This window comes from Kogia breviceps, chromosome 3, assembly GCF_026419965.1.
Source record: "Kogia breviceps isolate mKogBre1 chromosome 3, mKogBre1 haplotype 1, whole genome shotgun sequence".
Classification (NCBI taxonomy): domain Eukaryota; kingdom Metazoa; phylum Chordata; class Mammalia; order Artiodactyla; family Physeteridae; genus Kogia; species Kogia breviceps.
Window position 1 is genome coordinate 69189033 of NC_081312.1, and position 22494 is coordinate 69211526.

Here is a 22494-nt window from a genome sequence, read left to right on the forward strand (position 1 = left end):
CAATTTCAGTGCTTGTGATTGGTCTGTTCATATTTTCTATTTCTTCCTGGTTCAGTCTCGGCAGCTTGTGCATTTCTAAGAATTTGTCCATTTCTTCCAGGTTGTCCATTTTATTGGCATAGAGTTGCTTGTAGTAATCTCTAATAATGTTTTGTATTTCTGCAGTGTCAGTTGTTACTTCTCCTTTTTCATTTCTAATTCTATTCATTTGAGTCTTCTCCCTTTTTTTCTTGATGAGTCTGGATAATGGTTTATCAATTTTATTTATCTTCTCAAAGAACCAGCTTTTACTTTTATTGATCTTTGCTATTGTTTCCTTCATTTCTTTTTCATTTATTTCTGATCTGATCTTTATGATTTCTTTCCTTCTGCTAAATTTGGGTTTTTTTTGTTCTTCTTTCTCTAATTGCTTTAGGTGCAAAGTTAGGTTGTTTATTCGAGATGTTTCCTGTTTCTTAAGGTATGACTGTAATGCTATAAACTTCCCTCTTAGAACTGCTTTTGCTGTATCCCATAGGTTTTGGGTCGTCGTGTCTCCATTGTCATTTGTTTCTAAGTACTTTTTGATTTCCTCTTTGATTTCTTCAGTGATCACTTCATTATTAAGTAGTGTATTGTTTAGCCTCCATGTGTTTGTATTTTTTACAGATCTTTTCCTGTAATTGATATCTAGTCTTATAACGTTGTGGTCAGAAAAGATACTTGATACGATTTCAATTTTCTTAAATTTGCCAAGGCTAGATTTGTGACCCAAGATATGATCTATCCTGGAGAATGTTCCATGAGCACTTGAGAAAAACGTGTATTCTGTTGTTTTTGGGTGGAATGTCCTATAAATATCAAGTAAATCCATCTTTTGCAATGTATCATTTAAAGCTTATGTTTCCTTATTTATTTTCATTTTGGATGATCTGTCCATTGGTGACAGTGGGGTGTTAAAGTCCCCTACTATGATTGTGTTACTATCGATTTCCCCTTTTATGGCTGTTAGTATTTGCCTTATGTATTGAGGTGCTCCTATGTTGGGTGCATAAATATTTACAATTGTTATATCTTCTTCATGGATCGATCCTTTAATCATTATGTAATGTCCTTCTTTGTCTCTTATAATGGTTTTTATTTTAAAGTCTATTTTGTCTGATATGAGAATTGCTACTCCAGCTTTCTTCTGATTTCCATTTGCATGGAATATCTTTTTCCATCCCCTCACTTTCTGTAAGTGTCCCTAGGTCTGAAGTGGGTCTATTGTAGACAGCATATATATGGGTCCTGTTTTTGTATCCATTCAGCCAGTCTGTGTCTTTTGGTGGGAGCATTTAATCCATTTACATTTAAGGAAATTATTGATATGTATGTTCCTATTACCATTTACTTAATTGTTTCGGGTTGTTCTTGTAGGTCTTTTCCTTCTCTTGTGTTTCTTGTTTAGAGAAGTTCCTTTAGCATTTGTTGTAAAGCTGGTTTGATGGTGCTGAACTCTCTCAGCTTTTGCTTGTCTGTAAAGGTTTTAATTCTCCATCAAATCTGAATGAGATCCTTGCTGAGTAGAGTAATCTTGGTTGTAGGTTTTTTTCCTTCATCACTTTAAATATGTCCTGCCACTCCCTTCTGGCTTGTAGAGTTTCTGCTGAAAGATCAGATGTTAACCTTATGGGGATTCCCTTGTGTGTTATTTGTTGTTTTTCCCTTGCTGCTTTTAATATATTTTCTTTGTATTTAATTTTTGACAGTTTGATTATTATGTGTCTTGGCGTGTTTATCCTTGGGTTTATCCTGTACGGGACTCTCTGTGCTTCCTGGACTTGATTGACTATTTCGTTTCCTATATTAGGGAAGTTTTCATCTATAATCTCTTGAAATATTTTCTCAGTCTCTTTCTTTTTCTCTTCTTCTTCTGGGACCCCTATAATTCGAATGTTGGTGTGTTTAATGTTGTCCCAGAAGTCTCTGAGACTGTCCTCAGTTCTTTTCATTCTTTTTTCTTTCTTCTGCTCTGCAGTAGTTATTTCCACTATTTTATCTTCCAGGTCACTTATCCGTCCTTCTGCCTCAGTTATTCTGCTATTGATCCCATCTAGAGTATTTTTCATTTCATTTATTGTGTTGCTCATCATTACTTGCTTCCTCTTTATTTCTTCTAGGTCCTTGTTAACTGTTTCTTGCAATTTGTCTATTCTATTTCCAAGATTTTGAATCATCGTTACTATCATTATTCTGAATTCTTTTTCAAGTAGACTGGCTATTACCTCTTCATTTGTTAGGTCCGGTGTGTTTTTATCTTGCTCCTTCATCTGCTGTGTGTTTTTCTCTGTTCTCATTTTGCTTATCTTACTGTGTTTGGGATCTCCTTTTTGCAGGCTGCAGGTTCGTAGTTCCCTCTGTTTTTGGTGGCTGTCCCCAGTGGCTGAGGTTGGTTCAGTGGGTTGAGCAGGTTTCCTGGTTGGGGGACTAGTGCCTCTGTTCTGGTGGATGAGGCTGGATCTTGTCTTTCTGGTGGGCAGGTCCACATCTGGTGGTGTGTATCGGGATGTTGGTAGCCTTATTATGATTTTAGGCAGCCTCTCTGCTAATGGATGGGGCTGTAGACCTGTCTTGCTATTTGTTGGGTATAGGGTGTCCAGCACTGTTCGTTGCTGGTCCTTGAGTGAAGCTGGGTCTTGGTGTTGAGATGGAGGTCTCTGGGAGATTTTTGCCGTTTGATATTACGTGGAGCTGGGAGGTCTCTTGTGGATCAGTGTCCTGAGGTTGGTTCTCCCACCTCAGAGATACAGCCTTGACACCTGGCTGGAGTGCCAAGAGCCTTTAATCCACACGGCTCAAAATAAAAGGGAGAAAAAAATAGAAAGGAAGGAAGGAAGAAAGGAAGGGAAGGAAGGAAGAAAGGAAGGAAAGGAGGAAGGAAGGAAGGAGGGAAGTAGGAGAGAAAGGAGGGAAGAAAGGAAGAAAAAGAGAAGACAAAATAAAGTAGGATAAAATATAGTTATTAAAAATAAAAAATTATTAAGAAGAAAAATTTCTATTAAAGAAAAAAAAAAGGGTCGGTCTAACCCTAGGACAATGGTGAAAACAAAGCTATACAGACAAAATCTCACACAGCAGCACACACATACACACTCACAAAAAGAAAAAAAGGGGGAAATAATAGTATATCTTGCTCCCAAAGTCCACCTCCTCAATTTGGGATATTTAGCTGTTTATTCAGGTTTTCCACAGATGCAGGGCACTTCAAGTTGACTGTGGAGCTTTAATCCGCTGCTTCTGAGGCTGCTGGGAGAGACCTCCCCTCTCTTTGTTCACACAGCTCCTGGGGTTCAGCTTTGGACTTGGCCCCGCCTCTTCACGTAGGTCGTCAGAGGACGTCTGCCCTTCACTCAGACAGGACGGGGTTAAAGGAGCAGCTGATTCGGGGGCTCTGGCTCACTCAGGCCAGGGGGGAGGGAGGGGCACGGATGCAGGGCGAGCCTGCGACGTCAGAGGCCGGCGTGACGCTGCACCAGCCCGAGGCGCACCGTGCGTTTTCCCGGGGAAGCTGGCCCTGGATCCCGGGACCCCGGCAGTGGCGGGCTGCACAGGCTTCCGGGAGGGGCGGTGTGGAGAGTGACCTGTGCTCACACACAGGCCTCTTGGTAGCGGCAGTAGCAGCCTTAGCGTCCCACACCCGTCTCTGTTGTCCATGCCGACAGCCGCGGCTCGCGCCCGTTTCTGGAGCTCCTTTACGCGGTGCCCTTAATCCCCTCTCCTCGCGCCCCAGGAAGCGAAGAGGCAAGAAAAAGTCTCTTGTCTCTTCGGCAGCTCCGCGCCCGTTTCTGGAGCTCCTTTAAGCGGCGCGCTTAAACCCCTCTCCTCACGCACTAGGAAGCAAAGAGGGAAGAAAAGGTCTGTTGCCTCTTCGGCAGCTCCAGACTTCAACAGGACTCCATCCCGGCCAGCCGTGGTGCACTAACCCCTTCAGGCTGTTTTTACTCTGCCAACTCCAGACCTTTCCCTGGGATCCGCCCAAGGCTCAGTTCCCAGCCCCGCCCGCCCCAGCGGGTGAGCAGACAAGCCTCTTGGGCTGGTGAGTGCTGGTCGGCACCGATCCTCTGAGGAATCTCTCCGCTTTGCCCTCCGCACCCTGTTGCTGCGCTCTCCTCCGCGGCTCCAGAGCTTCCCCCTCCGCCACCCGCAGTCTCCGCCCGTGAAGGGGCTCCTAGTGTGTGGGAACCTTTCCTCCTTCACGGCTCCCTCCCACTGGTGCAGGTCCCGTCCCTATTCTTTTGTCTCTGTTTATTCTTTTTTCTTTTGCCCTACCCAGGTACGTGCGGAGTTTCTTGCCTTTGGGGAGGTCTGAGGTCTTCTGCCAGCGTTCGCTGGGTGTTCTGTAGGAGAAGTTCCATGTGTAGATGTATTTCTGATGTATCTGTGAGGAGGAAGGTGATCCCCGCGTCTCACTCTTCCACCATCTTCTCGCCCCTCTCCAATAATTCTACTTTTAAGACGGAATTCAACAACCAGGGCTATGGTTTGAATTTACTTTCTTGCATTAGAAGGAAGAGAGGAAATGAAAGGAATAATATTAATTGTTAATATTCTAATAGTTATTGTTAATATCAGAATTTTTTAGGTTTCCCATTAGAAAACATCATTCATTTAGCTTTCATTATATGCCAGCTATTGGGAGATAGTCTTGAGTAATAAACTCTTAGATTTATCCCTGTGAGGAGAATATAAACTATGTATACTTAAAACGAATTGACTTCTAGCTATTGTACTTGTCTATTTAACCTAGATTGCATGAAAACTAAATGTAGTGTATGGGCAGCAACAAAAGGGAGAGTTGGGTTGTCTTCTCTGGTGCTTTCCTGAATTAAAGAATCTAGATAACACCTCTGCCCACACACAGAACATGTTTAGATTTATTGAGTCATCTCTTATTTTTCAATATGCCAAAATGGACTGACCTTTTTTTTTTTTTTTTTTGCAAATAAATTGCAACAGTATTTGTAATGGAATTGTAACAAACTAACTCCCATTTTAATGTAATTGAGTTGCTGTAAATCATGTGAAAATACAAAGTGCTTACCACCTATTGTATTTCTTAACTGCCTGACTGCCAGGACTTTCTTTGAATCTTATCTCAGATTCTCTTGTTTTCTCACTCTCTAATTAGAAGATCATTTTGTCATTATTGCCCTTATGATATGTGATTTCTTTCCCCTGCTTTGGAGTCATGTCAATATCAATTTGGCCATTCATTTTTATTTTTTGATGTTCTAGATACTTTGAACTTTTCTAATTAGATTGTGTTGGTGCCCTGACATTTGTTTATTTGGTTTTGATTAAACTTAGGAAGATTTTGACATTTAACCTGTTGTGGTATTTGTATTTACAGTTCCCTGAATGTGGTTTCTATGGAATGTACGATAAGATCCTGCTTTTTCGCCACGACCCTACCTCTGAAAACATCCTTCAGCTGGTGAAAACGGCTAGCGATATCCAGGAAGGCGATCTTATTGAAGTTGTCTTGTCAGGTAGTATACTTTTTCCCTTTATCCATAGATAAATAATTTGTATCTGGAGAATTCTTGGCCATACGTTTTTAAGGCAGCATAGAAAACGTACATCAAACCTGGCCCCATGAGGAAATTTTAGGGCTCTGTCTATATGAACTTTCAAAATTATTTTGAAAAAAACAAAAGGTTTCCCTTGAATTGGCTGTTTCCCTAGCCAGTCCTGTCCCAGTCACTTCTCCCAACTTCACGCTCTCCCCAGGCTTCCAACAACACACATGAATACCTTCATTCATTACCGTAGGTCATTTGGAAGAGCAGTAAAAGCCAACAAAAACAAACTCACCAGTAGTGAAGCTAAGACAGATGTCAGGGCCCCAAATGTGTACTAAGTGTCTGGAAGCCAAGTCCTAGGGAACGATTGCTTTAGTCAAGTCAGAAATCCAGTAACTACTAGCCAAGACCAAGTTGGAAACCAGAGCTCAGGAGTTACAGCAGGTCAGGCTAACTGACTCCCTGAGAAATGGCTGCGTTTCTCTCTGCCCAGATTTATATTTCTTGTTTAGGGTTTAGAAGTTAGTAATCAGACTGTGCCTGTCAATACAGAAAAAAAATTAACTTTTTAAAAAAATACCAGAGAACACCTGTAGCAGGGATCCTAACAACAATGATCAGTGCAATATTCTGAAGAGGTACAGATTTTTACTGTTTATTTTTGTTAAAATTGAGTCATTATTGAGAAACACAGATTACATTGCTCTTTCTCCCGTCTTTGCTTGCTATCTCCATGACTAAAGGAAGTTCATTTGCTTTAAAAGTGATTCTAGGCTTCATTTCCTCAAGTTCCAGAGCCCAGTACTTGGATGCACTGATTATAATTCACTTGGTCTTTGTTTTGATTCAGTCCAATTTGTGTTGTCTGTGTTGATCTATCATTGTGACAGGTCCTAGGATTGCCACATTTTCATTGGGTAGATAGATCCTATAAAACAACTTGGTTTAGCTAGATAAAAGTAATAATTTTCCTGTTGTTTATAAGTTTGCCAGTCGCTAAACAAACCAAAAAAGAAAAGTTTTTCATTTTTTAAATTTGGGGGGTGGGGATAGAAATCACTTGCTTTGAGTTCTCCTTTTTACTTTTCTTTGGCTCTTTTGACATTGGCTCACCAAGCCTGGCCTCACAAAACTAGTGCCTAGACATGTTGTTCTTTAAGTTTCCTGTTTCTGAACACTAGGGGCTGCCTGAAATAAATTATTCAAAGACATCATACACCGGATCTATTCTCACCATAATTCATACTAGACTCATAGCAAGGCGGCTGCACAAAGAATGTGCTTTGTGAGTCTTTTCCCTGTGGCCATTTCCAGAAATATATGAAGATTTTCAAGATTGCATTTCTAAATTATTTATTTTTCTTTTCATTTTACTTTTGTTATCAAGCTCTTCTGAGTAGTACCAGACAGATCGAATGCAAGCTGTGTGTGAGTGTTCTTGAGAGGGGGAAGAGGTGCTGCCCGTTTGCATGTTATTCTCATGCCCTCCGTGAGCCAGACCTGCTCTGCCCCACGTTGACGTGATGCAGCCCTCTGGAGGGCCCCTGGGCACGAGGATCAGCATTCTGCTTTTCCTCTCCATATTTTTTTTTTTTTTTTTTTTTTTTTTTTGCGGTACGCGGGCCTCTCACTGTTGTGGCCTCTCCCGTTGCGGAGCACAGGCTCCGGACACGCAGGCTCAGCGGCCATGGCTCACCGGCCCAGCCGTTCCGTGGCATGTGGGATCTTCCCGGACCGGGGCATGAACCCGTGTCCCCTGCGTTGGCAGGCGGACTCCCAACCACTGCAACAGGGAAGCCCTTCCTCTCCGTCTTTGCAAGCCCAGAACCTCACTGTGCCTACACTCCACTTCTTTTGCCGTCCACCCTGTATGTTCTGTGTCCTGCCTCTCCTGTGTCCCTGGCCACAGTGCTGAGGGGGCATTTAAAGGCAGCCCTTTTCCTCACCTGCTGTCGCAGCACCTGGCTCAGGAAAGCCTCTCCTACTCTGTCAGTAGCTACCTGGTTGGTAATTAAAAGGAGCCATTTTATAACAGCCTGATTCCAATGTTGAAGCTTGAACCTTTGAACCCTTTTCACACTCGACATAGTTCCACTTCACCGTAAATTATTCATATATATATACACACACACATTCAATTATGTTTAGATCTCCAGCATTTACCTGTAACTCCTTTGGTATTCTCCTACCACTCTAACACTCAGCATTGTGATTTTCTCAATACATGTTAAAAATGTTTTTCCTTAAAACCTCCCAGTCCTCCATATTTACAGCCCTGTTTCCCCCTCACAGCTCTTACCTTTGCTGGATGTTGTCAGTCACCTTCAGTGTAACCACAGACCTGACCTCACCAATAAGGTGTGGCCCCTGCTCTGAGATCTCCACTTGAGCGGCACCCCTCCTCCATCTTGTCAATCGCCACCAAATGCACACATCCATTCCCTGTCTTTTTCACTTTAGTTTTCAATCGCTAACTCCCTACCATTTTTGGACTATATTTTTCCCTTTCTCCTTTGCCCACAGCACATGGCCCACTATATTCATGTCTTACATCACTTTGATGCACTCTCGACTACTTGGTTATTCTCTTATAACTTAGCAGGCCCTGCTATACCTGTCTGTAATCTGAATTACTTTAACATCCATTTTTGCCATTCCTGTTCCTGAGCCACACATGACTGCTAGACACACAGTCCCTCGCCGACATGGCTCAAGGCAGATCTGTCTTTCACCTGGCTTTACTGTTATTTCTCAATCTTCTTCTCCCTGCATCCTTTTGTTACCATAGACATGAGGTTCTCAGTAAACATATGTGGGTTGCTTACGTGACTATTGGCTATCACATTCGAAATTATCATGTATACAAAATTTTGTAAAATTACTGATTTGTTGTAAAAATATTGTTTTTAGATATATACTCAAAACTAAACTGAAATTCAAGTTTCCTTGGTGTGCATTTACCCAGCCCTGGCGAGAAATTAGTGCCTGTGATATGGGCAGGATTCTATTGTATTATAAAGTGAGGCAAGACAAATGATAGCTACTAAGACACTTCAGACCATTGTGCAAAGGAGCTCATAAACATACTAATTCCTGAAGCAGTCCCTGAAGAGAATGGATGCTATGATTGGCCAGAGAAATGTGCCATTTCCTGGAGGTGTGTGGTTAAGGATCAGCTTCATTCAAAATGCAGCGGGTAAGCGGGGTAGAGGAGCAAGACACTGAACATCCTCTCTGTGGCCTTTTGACCAGTTCCAGAACATAAACATGCTCTGGGAATTTTCCTCCTCCAGACTATAATTTTACTGTTAAAATTCATTAATCCATATTTTCTGTTTTTCCTCATTAAAAATTCAATTTGGGGAACACAGCAGGCGCCTCCTAGCCTCTTGCTCTCATTGGAGAAGTGCTCACATTCTCAGGAAGCTGCACATGAGAGGGGCGCTTTTGTGGAAGCTGGCGGCATCTGGTCCAGCCTCCTTTGGGAGCGGGCAGATAGCGACCCCACGCTAACCCGCACAACTCTGTCCCGATCCCCGAATTCTCACACGGTGCCTGGACAGCCGTGTGGCTGACAGGGTCTTGATGCTCTGGGCGGGTGTTACACCTGTGCCTCTGAGGTGGGAGAGCTGAGTTCAGGACATTGGATCACCAAAGACCTCCCAGCACCACATAATATTAAACGGCAAAAGGTCTCCCAGAGATCTCCACCTCAATGCTAAGACCCAGCTCCACTCAACGACCAGCAAGCTACAGTGCTTGACACCGTATGGCAAAAAAACTACCAAGACAGGAACACAACCCCACCCATTAGTTGAGAGGCTGCCTAAAATCATAATAAGGCCACAGATACACCAAAACACATCACCAGATGCCATCCTGCCCACCAGAAAGACAAGATCCAGCCTCATCCTCCAGAACACAGACACTAGTCCCCTCCACAAGGAAGCCTACACAACCCACTGAACCAACCTTAGCCACTGGGGGCAGACACCAAAAACAGTGGGAACTATTAGCCTGAAGCCTGCGGAAAGGAGACCCCAAACATAGTAAGATACGCAAAATGAGAAGACAGAAAAACACAGCAGATGAAGGAGCAAGGAAAAACCCACCAGACCAAACAAATGAAGAGGAAATAGGCAGTCTACCTGAAAAAGAATTCAAAATAATGATAGTAAAAATGATCCAAAATCTTGGAAATAGGATGGAGAAAATACAAGCAACGTTTAAAAAGGACCTAGAAGAACTAAAGAGCAAACAAACAATGATGAACAACACAATAAATGAAACTAAAAATTCTCTGGAAGGAATCAATAGCAGAATAACTGAGGCAGAAGAACAGATAAGTGACCTGGAAGATAAAATAGTGGAAATTACTACTGTAGAGCAGTATAAAGGAAAAATAATGAAAAGAATTGAGGACCTCTGGGACAATACTAAACACACCAACATTCGAATTATATGGTCCCAGAAGAGGAAGAGAGAAAGAAAGGGACTGAGAAAATATTTGAAGAGATTATAGTTGAAAACTTCCCTAATATGGGAAAGGAAATAGTTTATCAAGTCCAGGAAGTGCAGAGAGTCCCATACAGGATAAATCCAAAGAGAAACACACTAAGACACATATTAATCAAGCTATCAAAAATTAAATACAAAGAAAAAATATTAAAAGCATCAAGGGAAAAACAACAAATAACATACAAGGGAACCCCCATAAGGTTAACAGCTGATCTTTCAGCAGAAACTCTGCAAGCTGGAAGGGAGTGGCAGGACATATTTAAAGTGATGAAAGGGAAAAACCTACAACCAAGATTACTCTACTCAGCAAGGATCTCATTCAGATTCAATGGAGAAATTAAAACCTTTACAGACAAGCAAAAGCTCAGCACCACCAAAGCACCTTTACAACACATGCTAAAGGAAATTCTCTAGGCAGGAAACACAAGAGAAGGTAAAGACCTACAATAACAAACCCCAAACAATTAAGAAAATGGTAATAGGAACATACATATCAATAATTACCTTAAATGTAAATGGATTAAATGCTCCAACCCAAAGACATAGATTGGCTGAATGGATACAAAATAAGACCTGTATATATACTGTCTACAAGAGACCCACTTCAGACCTAGGGACACATACAGACTGAAAGTGAGGGGATGGAAAAAGATATTCCGTGCAAATGGAAATCAAAAGAAAGTAGTAACAATTCTCATATCAGACAAAGTAGACTTTAAAATAAGGACGATTACAAGAGACAAAGACACTACAGAATGATCAAGGGATCAATCCAAGAAGAAGATATAACAATTGTAAATATTTATGCACCCAACATAGGAGCACTTCAGTATATGAGGCAAATACTAACAGCCATAAATGGGGAAACTGACAGTAACACAATCATAGTAGGGGACTTTAACACCCCACTTTCAACAATGGACAGATCATCCAAAATAAAAATAAATAAGGAAACACAAGCTTTAACTGATACATTAAACAAGATGGACTTAATTGATATTTATAGGACATTCCACCCCCAAACAACACAATACACTTTCTTCTCAAGTGCCCATGCAACATTCTCCAGGATAAATCATATCTTGGGTCACAAATCAAGCCTTGGTAAATTTAAGAAAATTGAAGTCATATCAAGGACCTTTTCCAACCACAATACTATGAGACTAGATATCAATTAAGGAAATAATCTGTAAAAATACAAATACATAGAGGCTAAACAATACACTACTTAATAACCAAGAGATCACTGAGGAAATCAAAGAGGAAATCAAAACACACCTAGCAACAAATGCCAGTGAAAACATGATGAACCAAAACGTATGGGAAGCAGCAAAAGCAGTTCTAAGAGGAAAGTTTAGAGCAATACAATCCTACCTCAAGAAACAAGAAACATCTCAAATAAACAATCTACCCTTACACCTAAAGCAATTAGAGAAAGAAGAACAAAGAACCCCCAAAGTTAGCAGAAGGAAAGAAATCATAAAGATCAGATCAGAAATAAATTGAAAAGAAATGAAGGAAATGATAGCAAAGATCAATAAAACTAAAAGCTGGTTCTTTGAGAAGATAAACAAAATTGATAAAACTTTAGCCAGACTCATCAAGAAAAAAAGGGAGAAGACTCAAATCAATAGAATTAGAAATGAAAAAGGAGATGTAACAACTGACACTGCAGAAATACAAAAGATTATTAGAGATTACTACAAGCAACTCTATGCCAATAAAATGGACAACCTGGAAGAAATGGACAAATTCTTAGAAATGCACAAGCTGTCGAGACTGAACCAGGAAGAAATAGAAAATATAAACAGACCAATCACAAGCACTGAAATTGAAACTGTGATTAAAAATCTTCCAACAAGCAAAACCCCAGGACCAGATGGCTTCACAGGTGAATTCTATCAAACATTTAGGGACAAGCTAACACCTATCCTTCTCAAACTCTTCCAAAATATAGCAGAGGGAGGAACACTCCCAAACACCATCACCCTGATACCAAAACTGGCCAAAGATGTCACAAACAAAGATAACTACAGGCCAATATCACTGAGGAACATAGATGCAAAACTCCTCAGCAAAATACTAGCAAACAGAATCCAACAGCACATTCAAAGGATCATACACCCTGATCAAGTAGGGTTTATCCCAGGAATGCAAGGGTTCATCAATATATGCAAATCAAGCAATGTAATACATCATATTAACAAATTGAAGGAGAAAATCCATATGATCATCTCAATAGATGCGGAAAAAGCTTTTGACAAAATTCAACACCCATTTATGATAAGAAACCCCCAGAAAGTAGGCATAGAGGCAACTTACCTCAACATAATAAAGGCCATATATGACAAACCCACAGCCAACGTTGTTCTCAATGATGAAAAAGTGAAAAAATTTCCACTAAGGTCAGGAACAAGACAAGGTTGCCCACTTTCACCACCATTATTCAACATAGTTTTGGAAGTTTTAGCCACAGCAATCAAAGAAGAAAAAGAAATGAAAGGAATCCAAATTGGAAAAGAAGAAGTAAAGCTGTCACTGTTTGCAGATGACATGATACTATACACGGAGAATCCTAAAGATGCTGCCAGAATACTATTAGAGCTAATCAGTGAATTTGGTAAAGTAGGATACAGAATTAATGCACAGAAATCTCTTGCATTCCTATACACTAATGATGAAAAATCTGAAGGAGAAATTAAGGAAACACTCTCATTTACCATTGCAACGAAAAGAATAAAATACCTAGAAATAAACCTACCTACCAAGACAAAAGACCTGTATGCAAAAAGTATAAGACACTAATGAAAGAAATTAAAGAAGATATAAACAGATGGAGAGATATACCATGTTCTTGGATTGGAAGAATCAACATTGTGAAAATGACTATTCTACCCAAAGCAATCTACAGATTCAGTGCAATCCCTATCAAACTACCAATGGCATTTTTCACAGAACTAGAACAAAAATTTTCACAGTTTGTATGGCAACACAAAAGACCCTGAATAGCCAAAGCAATCTTGAGAAACAAAAACGGAGCTGGAGGAATCAGGCTCCTGGACTTCAGACTATACTACAAAGCCACAGTAATCAAGACAGTATGGTACTGGCACAAAAACAGAAATATATATCAATGGAACAGGATAGAAAGCCCAGAGGTAAACCCACGTACATATGGTCACCTTATCTTTGATAACGAAGGCAAGAATATACAGTGAAGAAAAGACAGCCTCTTCAATAAGTGATGCTGGGAAAACTGGACAGCTACATGTAAAAGAATGAAATTAGAACACTCCCTAATACCATACACAGAAATAAACTCAAAATGGATTAAAGACCTGAATGTAAGGCCAGACACTATAAAGCTCTTAGAGGAAAACATAGGCAGAACGCTCTCTGACATAAATCATAGCAAGATCCTTTTTGACTCACCTACTAGAGGAAGGGAAATAAAAACAAAAATAAACAAATGGGACCTAATGAAACTTAAAAGCTTTTGCATAGCAAAGGAAACCATAAACAAGATGAAAAGAAAACCCTCAGAATGGGAGAAAATATTTGCTAATGAAGCATCTGACAAAGGATTAATCTCCAAAATTTACAAGCAGCTCACACAGCTCAATATCAAAACAAACAAACAACCCAATCCAAAAATGGGCAGAAGACCTAAATAGACATTTCTCCAAAGAAGATATACAGATTGCCAACAAACACATGAAAGGATGCTCAACATCACTAATCATTAGAGAAATGCAAATCAGAACTACAATGAAGTATCACCTCACACGAGTCAGAATGGCCATCATCAAAAAAATCTACAAACAATAAATGCAGGAGAGGGTGTGGAGAAGAGGAAACCCTCTTGCACTGTTGGTGGGAATGTAAATTGATACAGCCACTATGGAGAACAATATGCAGATTCCTTAAAAAACTAAAAATAGAACTACCATAGGACCCAGCAATCCTACTACTGGGCATATACCCTGAGAAAACCATAATTCAAGAAGAATCTTGTCCCACAATGTTCATTGCAGTTCTATTTACAATAGCCAGCACATGGAAGCAACCTAAGTGTCCATCGATAGACGAATGGATAAAGAAGATGTGGCATACATATACAGTGGAATATTACTCAGCCATGAAAAGAAACGAAATTGAGTTATTTGTAGTGAAGTGGATGGACCTAGAGTCTGTCATACTGAGTGAAGTAAGTCAGAAAGAGAAAAACAAATACCGTAGACTAACACACATATATGGAATCTAAAAAAAGAAATGTTTATGAAGAACCTAGGGGCAGGACAGGAGTTAAGATGCAGATGTAGAGAATGGACTTGAGGACACAGGGAGGGAGAAGGGTAAGCTGGGACGAAGTGAGAGAGTGGCATGGACTAATATATACTACCAAATGTAAAATAGATAGCTAGTGGGAAGCAGCTGCCCAGCCCGGGGAGATCAGCTCAGTGCGTTGTGCCTACCTAGAGAGGTGGGATAGGGAGGGTGGGAGGGAGACACAAGAGGGAGGAGATATGGGGATACATGTATATGTATATAGCTGATTCACTTTGTTATAAAACAGAAGCTAACATACCATTGTAAAGCAATTATACTCCAATAAAGATGTTTAAGAAAAAAAATTAAATTCTACTCTGTAGTTTGACATAAACATAATCTGATTCTTTTCATGTTTAACCAACGTTCCACCAAAAGGAACATTTTCTAGCATAGTACAGTAATAAGATGTTAGAAAATGTGGAAAAAATTAATTTTCAGGAATGTTAAACACTCTTGTCTCTTCATGAAGACAGCATCAAGAATTTTCTCTTGCTTATGTCATTTTCTGCTGAGTCCTTTCATCATCTGTTAGTACTAACTAGACTGCTTCTGGCTAATTCGCTGGCTTCCCCCACCAATCCCCCCACTTTTTTTTTTTTTTTTTTTTTTGGAAAACATAGCATGGTTGAGCTAATGCTTTTAGGACCAGTAAGCCAGGAAAAGATTGATCATGGGTGGATGGGTTGGGTTATGGAGGGGAAAAAAAAAAAAAAAAGACTCCATGGAAGTTTTCCACCATATATACTCCCATGGCTGGCAAACTTTCTTTGTCTGTTGACCAAAGCGTTAGCATTGTTACTATTGTTATGAAGTAGGAAAACACTGCAAATGGAAATTTCTTTTACTAAAGCCAATGTCAAGTTCAAGTGTATGGTACTGAACTGTAAATAAAGTTCATGGAATTTATCTGAAGTCTTCTGCATGATGGATCTCTATTGAAGCATGGTAGCTCATCCGTAGCAAAGCATATTAATAACAGGACTGCATTCATATGACTCAACTGTTTTTTGCTTTGTGTTGTTTGGACTTGAGCTCTAATAATTGTCTATATGTGTGTATATATCAATCTTGTAGGTGATTAAATAGACAAGGACTACAAGAATTTCTCAAATAAAATCACAGTTTTAAAGTCTTAGAGCTAAGTTTTAAATCTTTCCTTCTTTTATTAATAGTAAAAACCCACATTTTTTCCTGGGAAATTTTTTTAATCTTTTACAGTAGATTATGCTGTATTATTTATAACTTTTGCAGAATGCTGTTTCCACATGTGGTTATTTGTTCCCCACTATCTAGAGATGAGAGCCTCCTTAGAAAGCTAGTACTGTAGCCCAGGCAGGAGGGTATGGACCTATTCTCAGGCAGTGACAGAAGAGCAGGAAATAAGGTACAAAGATCAAGAGATATTTTAGAGGTAAAATTAAAGAGATATAATAATCATTTGTATATAGTTGATGAAAGAGATGAGAAAATGAAGGCGACTCCAAGGAGAGCTACAGCTACCTAAGCGTGATCTCATTTCCTTTCCTTCATCCCAAGTCGTGCCTTCATACATTCTTCAACATGTTTGCCAAATGGTTTGCATACTGCCCTGAAGGGCTGAATAACTGATTATATATAATCAGGATATATAATACCATTGATTTCCTTCGTGGTTTTGTATAAGTTGCATAACCTCTGGGATTCATGGGTTTTGTTTATTTTTTAATCTAAAAAGGAGCTTATACTGGATGAAAGTATCGTACAGTGATAATAATACATGGATTCCATGTTTTCTTCAGCCTGCAAGTAAAGTGGTATGCATAAGGATTGAGTAGTTTCCAGGGCCAGATCATCTGGGTTCATATCCTTTTTCTGTGCTTCACCACTTACAGCTTTGCTAAGACATTAAATCATTCAGCTATCCAGTTTCCTTACCTGTAAAACAGGGACAACAATAGCACCTACATTGTATGGTTATTATAAAAATTAAAATAAATTAATGCATGTAAAGCACTTTGGAGAATTTCTGTACATAGCAGCTGTACAATAGATGTTAACTGTTTTGATTGCTTTCCTCACACTCTAAGTGGCCTTTCCCATGATGTTCATGGTTGTTAAACACACCACAAAAGGGAATCCTGGTCTTTGATAACTTTGAGATAACTTTGAGAAATGTTGTGTTAAGCAATGTGGAAAGAATTATTTACTGCAGGACTCTTCAGAACTCTGGTGCATGCTAATAGGAAACATAATTCTCCAATATCACTTCCCAAATTCATTGTATCACGAAATACTTTTTTTCCCCCTCTATCTGGTGAGTCTTGGGTCAATACTGCTCTAGGTCAAACCCATAGACCAGTGATGTGAGATGATATATTCATTCTCTTTATGCAGACCACTTCTCTCTCACAGAGGGCAATGTTTGAACTATGGAAAAGCAGGAGTTAAGCAATAAATCTTTGTTTACATAGTGGCACAGGCTTTTGAAGCAGTTTGCATAAGTAATGTTTCCTTTGCAACGACGTTGTGAGGTAGTGAAATCAGGAATCTTAAAAGCTATGGAATATAAATTTTAACTTGCCCACATCCTACAGTGACTAGGGGTAGTACTAACCAGAGCTTGAATCTAAGTGACTGAATTCTTCACACCGCTTCAAGTTAGCCCTTTGAACGTGTACCAGTAAACAGGAATTCTTGAGAACCTGTTCAAAGAATTCCTACTATAGTAAGACAGTTTATATTTCAAAGAAACATTGATGGTATTTGTAACAACAAAACCAGCAGTGAGCTAGCTACAAGTTCCATTGACATGATTTTTATCACACAACCATTATTTCCCTCTTCCGCATAAAAAATATTTCATAAACATACAAATTGTGATCAGGTTAAGGAAACTCTGGAGGCTCTTCTCTGTAGAGTTATGATACAAAATACGAAATAATAAAGTAACCATGTCCTTGTTTAAATAGGATCCCATCATGTAATTTCACAGATCTGATCAAAATTGAAATAGTGTCTTAGGGTCACTATATTTGAGGTATTCTTTTGACCATGTTTTTCTATTAGTAAGATTCATTGCCTAAACTATAAGCCAGGAAAAATATATGGTAACGAAATTCTAGGTAGTCCTCCCTTATTTTATAGAAAGTGTAAATTATTGATTTATATGGTGCTCTGCCAGTTATATCCATTTCTCTCAGATATAGTACATTGCCTAGCAGTGTTTTTTTCCCCCTATGAAATATGGATAGAAGGGAAAAACCTCGAGAGTGATGTATTAGATCACTGCATTATTATTTCTCCGAGAGTGATGTATTAGATCACTGCATTATTATTTCTCCAAGAGTACGTTATGTCGACATAAGTTTGTTTGTTTGCTTTTAAGAAGGCAGAATTAATCGTGGAAAGCACCTCCCCAGCCCTAATACTGCTTGGATAATTGTATTTCTTTGTAGTTGTTCTTGGACATCTAAATCTGCCAGGCCGAGTGGTCCCAATTCCTATCCAACTTTAGTTGCAGTTATCTGTGCAGGTGGTTTTTTAACAGTGAAAAACTTAAATGTGAGATTACAGGTCATTACTCTTTTCTTCTAAATATGGTTTATGTTAACTGTGTCTTTAGCATTTCTATTTATTAGTAATATTAATTCTCTTTACATTCTTATCTTTCAGATAAACCTGGTTTGGGTCTCATTGTGCCACTCTAAACCATTTTCATTAAAAAATGAATGCAAAGAGAAGACTGTTGGAATGTTTCCATTGATTTCCCATTTCCTACTTGTGACCTCCATGATCACAAGTAGGAAAAGGGGCCTTGGAGCACTCCTTCCTTACTTTGATAGTTTTCTCAATTATTTGTCCTTTTGTGGAGTGGATTATCCAAGGAGATATAGTACAATAGTGCATTGCTTCTCTGTCTTTTTTTTTTTTAACTTAACTATCCTTAAGTGTCAAGGCAAAGTGAAGACATTCTTCCCAGGTCACATGGGGCATAAGACAAACCCTAAAGGAAAAAGTTCTTTGAAGAATCTTATTTCATTTGAAAATTTTATGCACATGTTGCATTGTGCTACATTGTATTTCTCTTAATTTTTTTATTGAAGTACAGTTGATTTTCAATGTTATGTTACCTTCAGGTGTACAGCAAAGTGACTCAGTTACACATACATATATATCTATTTTTTTCAGATTCTTTTCCCTTTTAGCTTATTATGAAACATCGAGTATAGTTCCCTGTGCTATATAGTAGGTCCTTGTTGGTTATCTATTTTATATATAGTAAAGTGTATATATTAATCCCAAACTCTGGGATTAACATAATTTTGAATAAATAATATTTCTTCCCCATGTTGTTCTTTAAGAAAAAAATGATAACATTACTGACAGTGATATAAGGACATATAGCATTTATGATGTGTTAGGCACTGTTCTAACTGCTTTACATATATTCATTCGGAAATATGCACATTTCTTTTGTGGCATATATCCTCATAACTTCAATTTGATAAATATTGGATTTCTAATAAAAGACTTCAGTTTAAACCCCAGAGCTGCCATTTATTTCTTATATAGTGTTTGGCAAGTCACCTCATTCCCCAGAGTCTTTATCTATCACCTGTCAAATAGCAACAACAGTATCTCCAAGATACGGTTGGGTTCTAGATTTCATGAGAATAAATAGAAAGCCTTTCACAAGATGGCTGGCAAATGTGAAGTTCTCAACTTTCATGCCCCACCTCCACCCCACTGGACTAGACTTTACTTGAAACAGGAATCGTTTATTTTGATATTGAATCCTCAGAACCTAACCTATGACATGTAATCAATATCTATTGGTTCAGTGAATGAATGAATAGTTAAGTAAACAAAATGAACAAACCAACAAATGAACAGTTAAATAGGTGCTCTGTATATGATGTTGAAAATTGCTGTTGTTTTGTAGGAATTGAATTTCAGTGCTTACTGTTGACTCTCCTTGGCCTAATCTGTTAGTAAGATTAATATTGTTATCATCTGACTAATCCTTTTTTTTCTGTTTTTTTGCTATCTTCTACATATCCTTAAAAACTAATTATTTTTTGGAAATTATTTATTTTTAGAAATTTAGTTTGCTTTCAAAACATTGCAATACCTTTCACAACATTTCTCGTTTACAATGAGACCTAATTCATAAAATACCAATTGTTTTCCTATCTAATTCTTACAACTCCTGGATTGTGCTCATCACTGTGACCAAGTGACCTCATCTGCCACCGAAGTCCATTCAGTCTTGCTTGAGTTAGCTTTCCCACCCATTGTTCTTTTCTTTCAAATATCCTTGTTTTCTTTCTAAAACATGTTTAGTAATCACTTCTTTTTGATGCGCTCCCCTCAATAGTATTCTCACTTTCCTTCATCAACTTGCCATCATTTCTTCATCTGGAGCCTCAGGGTTCCCTACCTGGCATTACAGCTCAGAGAGGTGGCCCTGGAGCTGGCCTCGGGCTCTGACCTTTCTATTTCAGCATCTGGAAGGAGTAAGGAGTGATATCCTGAGATGCTGGCTGACCTTTCCGGCCGCTCCCCCTCTTCCTTTCCCTCCTCACATTGGAGCTCTGTAGCTTTGTCCATCCAGCAGAACAGTTGTCAGTGCCTAAGGGTCAGCTGGCAAACGATCTATAGGAGAAGCTGCGTCACCCGCTCCAAACTGGAGTCTAAATCTCTATAGAGATCTCTGTCCGTGTACGTACTGTGGTTTTCAGAGAGGGACATATCAAGTCCCTCTACTCACTCAGAATTAGCCTGAAGTCTAGTTATTAACCATCTGGCAAGTGAATATCTAGCCAAAATCGTACTTTTTCCTTCTCTTCTCTTTTAATCTACTACTTCTGTAATTGAGGACAGTACTGTAAGTCATCCAGATAAACAGGAAAAGAACACATGGGTAATGAAAACCACACAGAGGGGGATTTTTCTCTGTATGTTCCGGTCTCTGCATAACCAAAAATTCCTTATAATTCTTCTTAGGGTGGACACTCAATGTCTCACGTATATAAATCTTACAACGTTAGCATCTTAATGATACAACAGGAGCTCAGAAGACTTGCATATTCAGAATACTTCCAGAAAACATAGTAAGATGTTCTTGTTCTTTTTGCCTTTTTACATTAATTTTGTCTTTATAATTGGTTTATAAAGCACACAAAAAATGTCTTACTAATCTATCTTATTTACCAGGTTTGACTCAGAATTATTTGGAGCTTATTTCCAAAAATCACACTCCAACTCAAAAATGAAGATTTTCACACATCTCAGATACTGAAATAGATGAGTTACAGAATCTGACCATAATATAAAAAATATTTTAAGCAATAATAGTATCTTATAAATAGGTATTGCCTTGTCTCAATTCTATACAGAGGTAATACAGATTTTTTTCGAGTCAGAAACTTTGAACAAATGGTTAGTTTTCTGCTGAGTTAAATAACATGAAATTCTTGTGCTCTAGGCTCAAACTAGAAAATAAAGGTGTTTGGGTTTTTATTTTGTCCATCTATTGTGAAAATATGAAATTGTATTTGTGAGAAAAGGTTGAGGGCTATGCAGTCCAACCATGCCTCTGGCTGTGCCCTGTTCGGTGTGGTAGCCACTAACTATGTGTGACTATTTAAATTTCAATTAACTAGAATAAATGTAAAATTAAAATTTAACTCCTTAGTCACATGACTACATTTCAAGTGTTTAATAGGCACATTGGCTAATAGCTACCGTATTGATATAGAACATTTTGACCATCAAAAAAAAAGTTCTAGGGCTTCCCTGGTGGCACAGTGGTTGAGAGTCCACCTGCCGATGCAGGGGACATGGGTTCGTGCCCCAGTCCGGGAAGATCCCACATGCTGCGGAGAGGCTGAGCCCGTGAGCCATGGCCGCTGAGCCTGCGCATCCGGAGCCTGTGCTCCGCAATGGGAGAGGCCACAACAGTGAGAGACCCGCGTACCGAAAAAAAAAAAAAAATTCTATTGGACAGAACAGCTAGATAAATGAAATTTTACTCCTAAAACTCTGGAATATATTCTTTACACACATTGCAAAAATGCTTTTAACTGAAATGTTCTTTGATATGACATATTGAGAAATGTTATAAATAACACAACTGAAAATTTTGGTAGCATATTTATTACTGAAATCTCATGGGATAAATTGTCTACTATAACACTCTTTCTTATTGAATAAATTCCTCAGACTTTAGTACCCAAAACAGCTCTATTTTATGAATGATATTACTCTTAGGACATTTAATTTTCCTTCTTGCTTTGGCCTTGACCTCTCAAATCTGAATTCATGGGCCACCTTTAATAATGGTACAAGTCAGTATTACATTGCTTTCACTATACTCATCCTTTGTATTTGGCATGATATTCACTTTCCCCAGGGCTTCTTGATTTCTTTATGTTATTTTACTGTGTGTGCTACACAGAATACCCTAGTAGTTAAAAGCACAGATTCTGGAACAAAACTGCCTGAGTCCAATTCCCAGCAGCCCATTTATTAGCTGTGTGTCATTGGGAAAGCTGTTTTGTATTTGGGTGCCTTCAGACTAATGCTTGACCATGATAATAATGTAAAGTATCTAACACATTATATAAGACCTTCAGATCTTGTAAAAAATCATCCTAGAAAGGAAGGAGACCGGGAAAGTAGATAGTAGAAAAGAATAGGTCAGGAAGGATAATACAGCATAATGGTATAGTATGTAGACTATTCGTACAATATATGAATGAGTTCATTTCTTTGTTTTATCTCACATTTTTCCAAGGTATATTTATAATGGTTTACAAAAACATACAAAATATAATAAAATATCAGGGGTTAACAATGGATCTTGTGCAAGTTAGAAAAGACATTAAGTATGTAAATTCTAAAATCTTTATTTAAAAAGTTATATAACCTTAACCTCATACTTCATAAGGTGCCTTGAATCAGAGAAAAACCTGCTTTTGAAGGCCAAACAGTGCCCAGCTGTTTGTTCTCTGGAAAATCATGTCTCTGGGTTTGCAGGAAATTTACATAGTGGCATTCTGAATGCAATTTTTAAAATATATTAAACAAGATTGATCAATGAAGATTAATATTGATCAAG

At 38.8% G+C, this 22494-nt stretch overlaps 1 protein-coding gene across 3 annotated transcripts in view; it reads left to right on the forward strand.

Moving 5' to 3' along the window:
• PRKD1 (protein kinase D1) overlaps positions 1-22494 on the forward strand; it is a 343255-nt gene that overhangs the window by 175862 nt on the left and 144899 nt on the right. For all 3 annotated transcript variants that reach the window (XM_067028633.1, XM_059056015.2, XM_059056016.2), the window contains exon 2: positions 5372-5510. In XM_067028633.1, the coding sequence (XP_066884734.1) occupies positions 5396-5510 (115 nt within the window). In that variant the 5' untranslated portion in view covers positions 5372-5395. The remainder of the gene's footprint in view (positions 1-5371; positions 5511-22494) is intronic.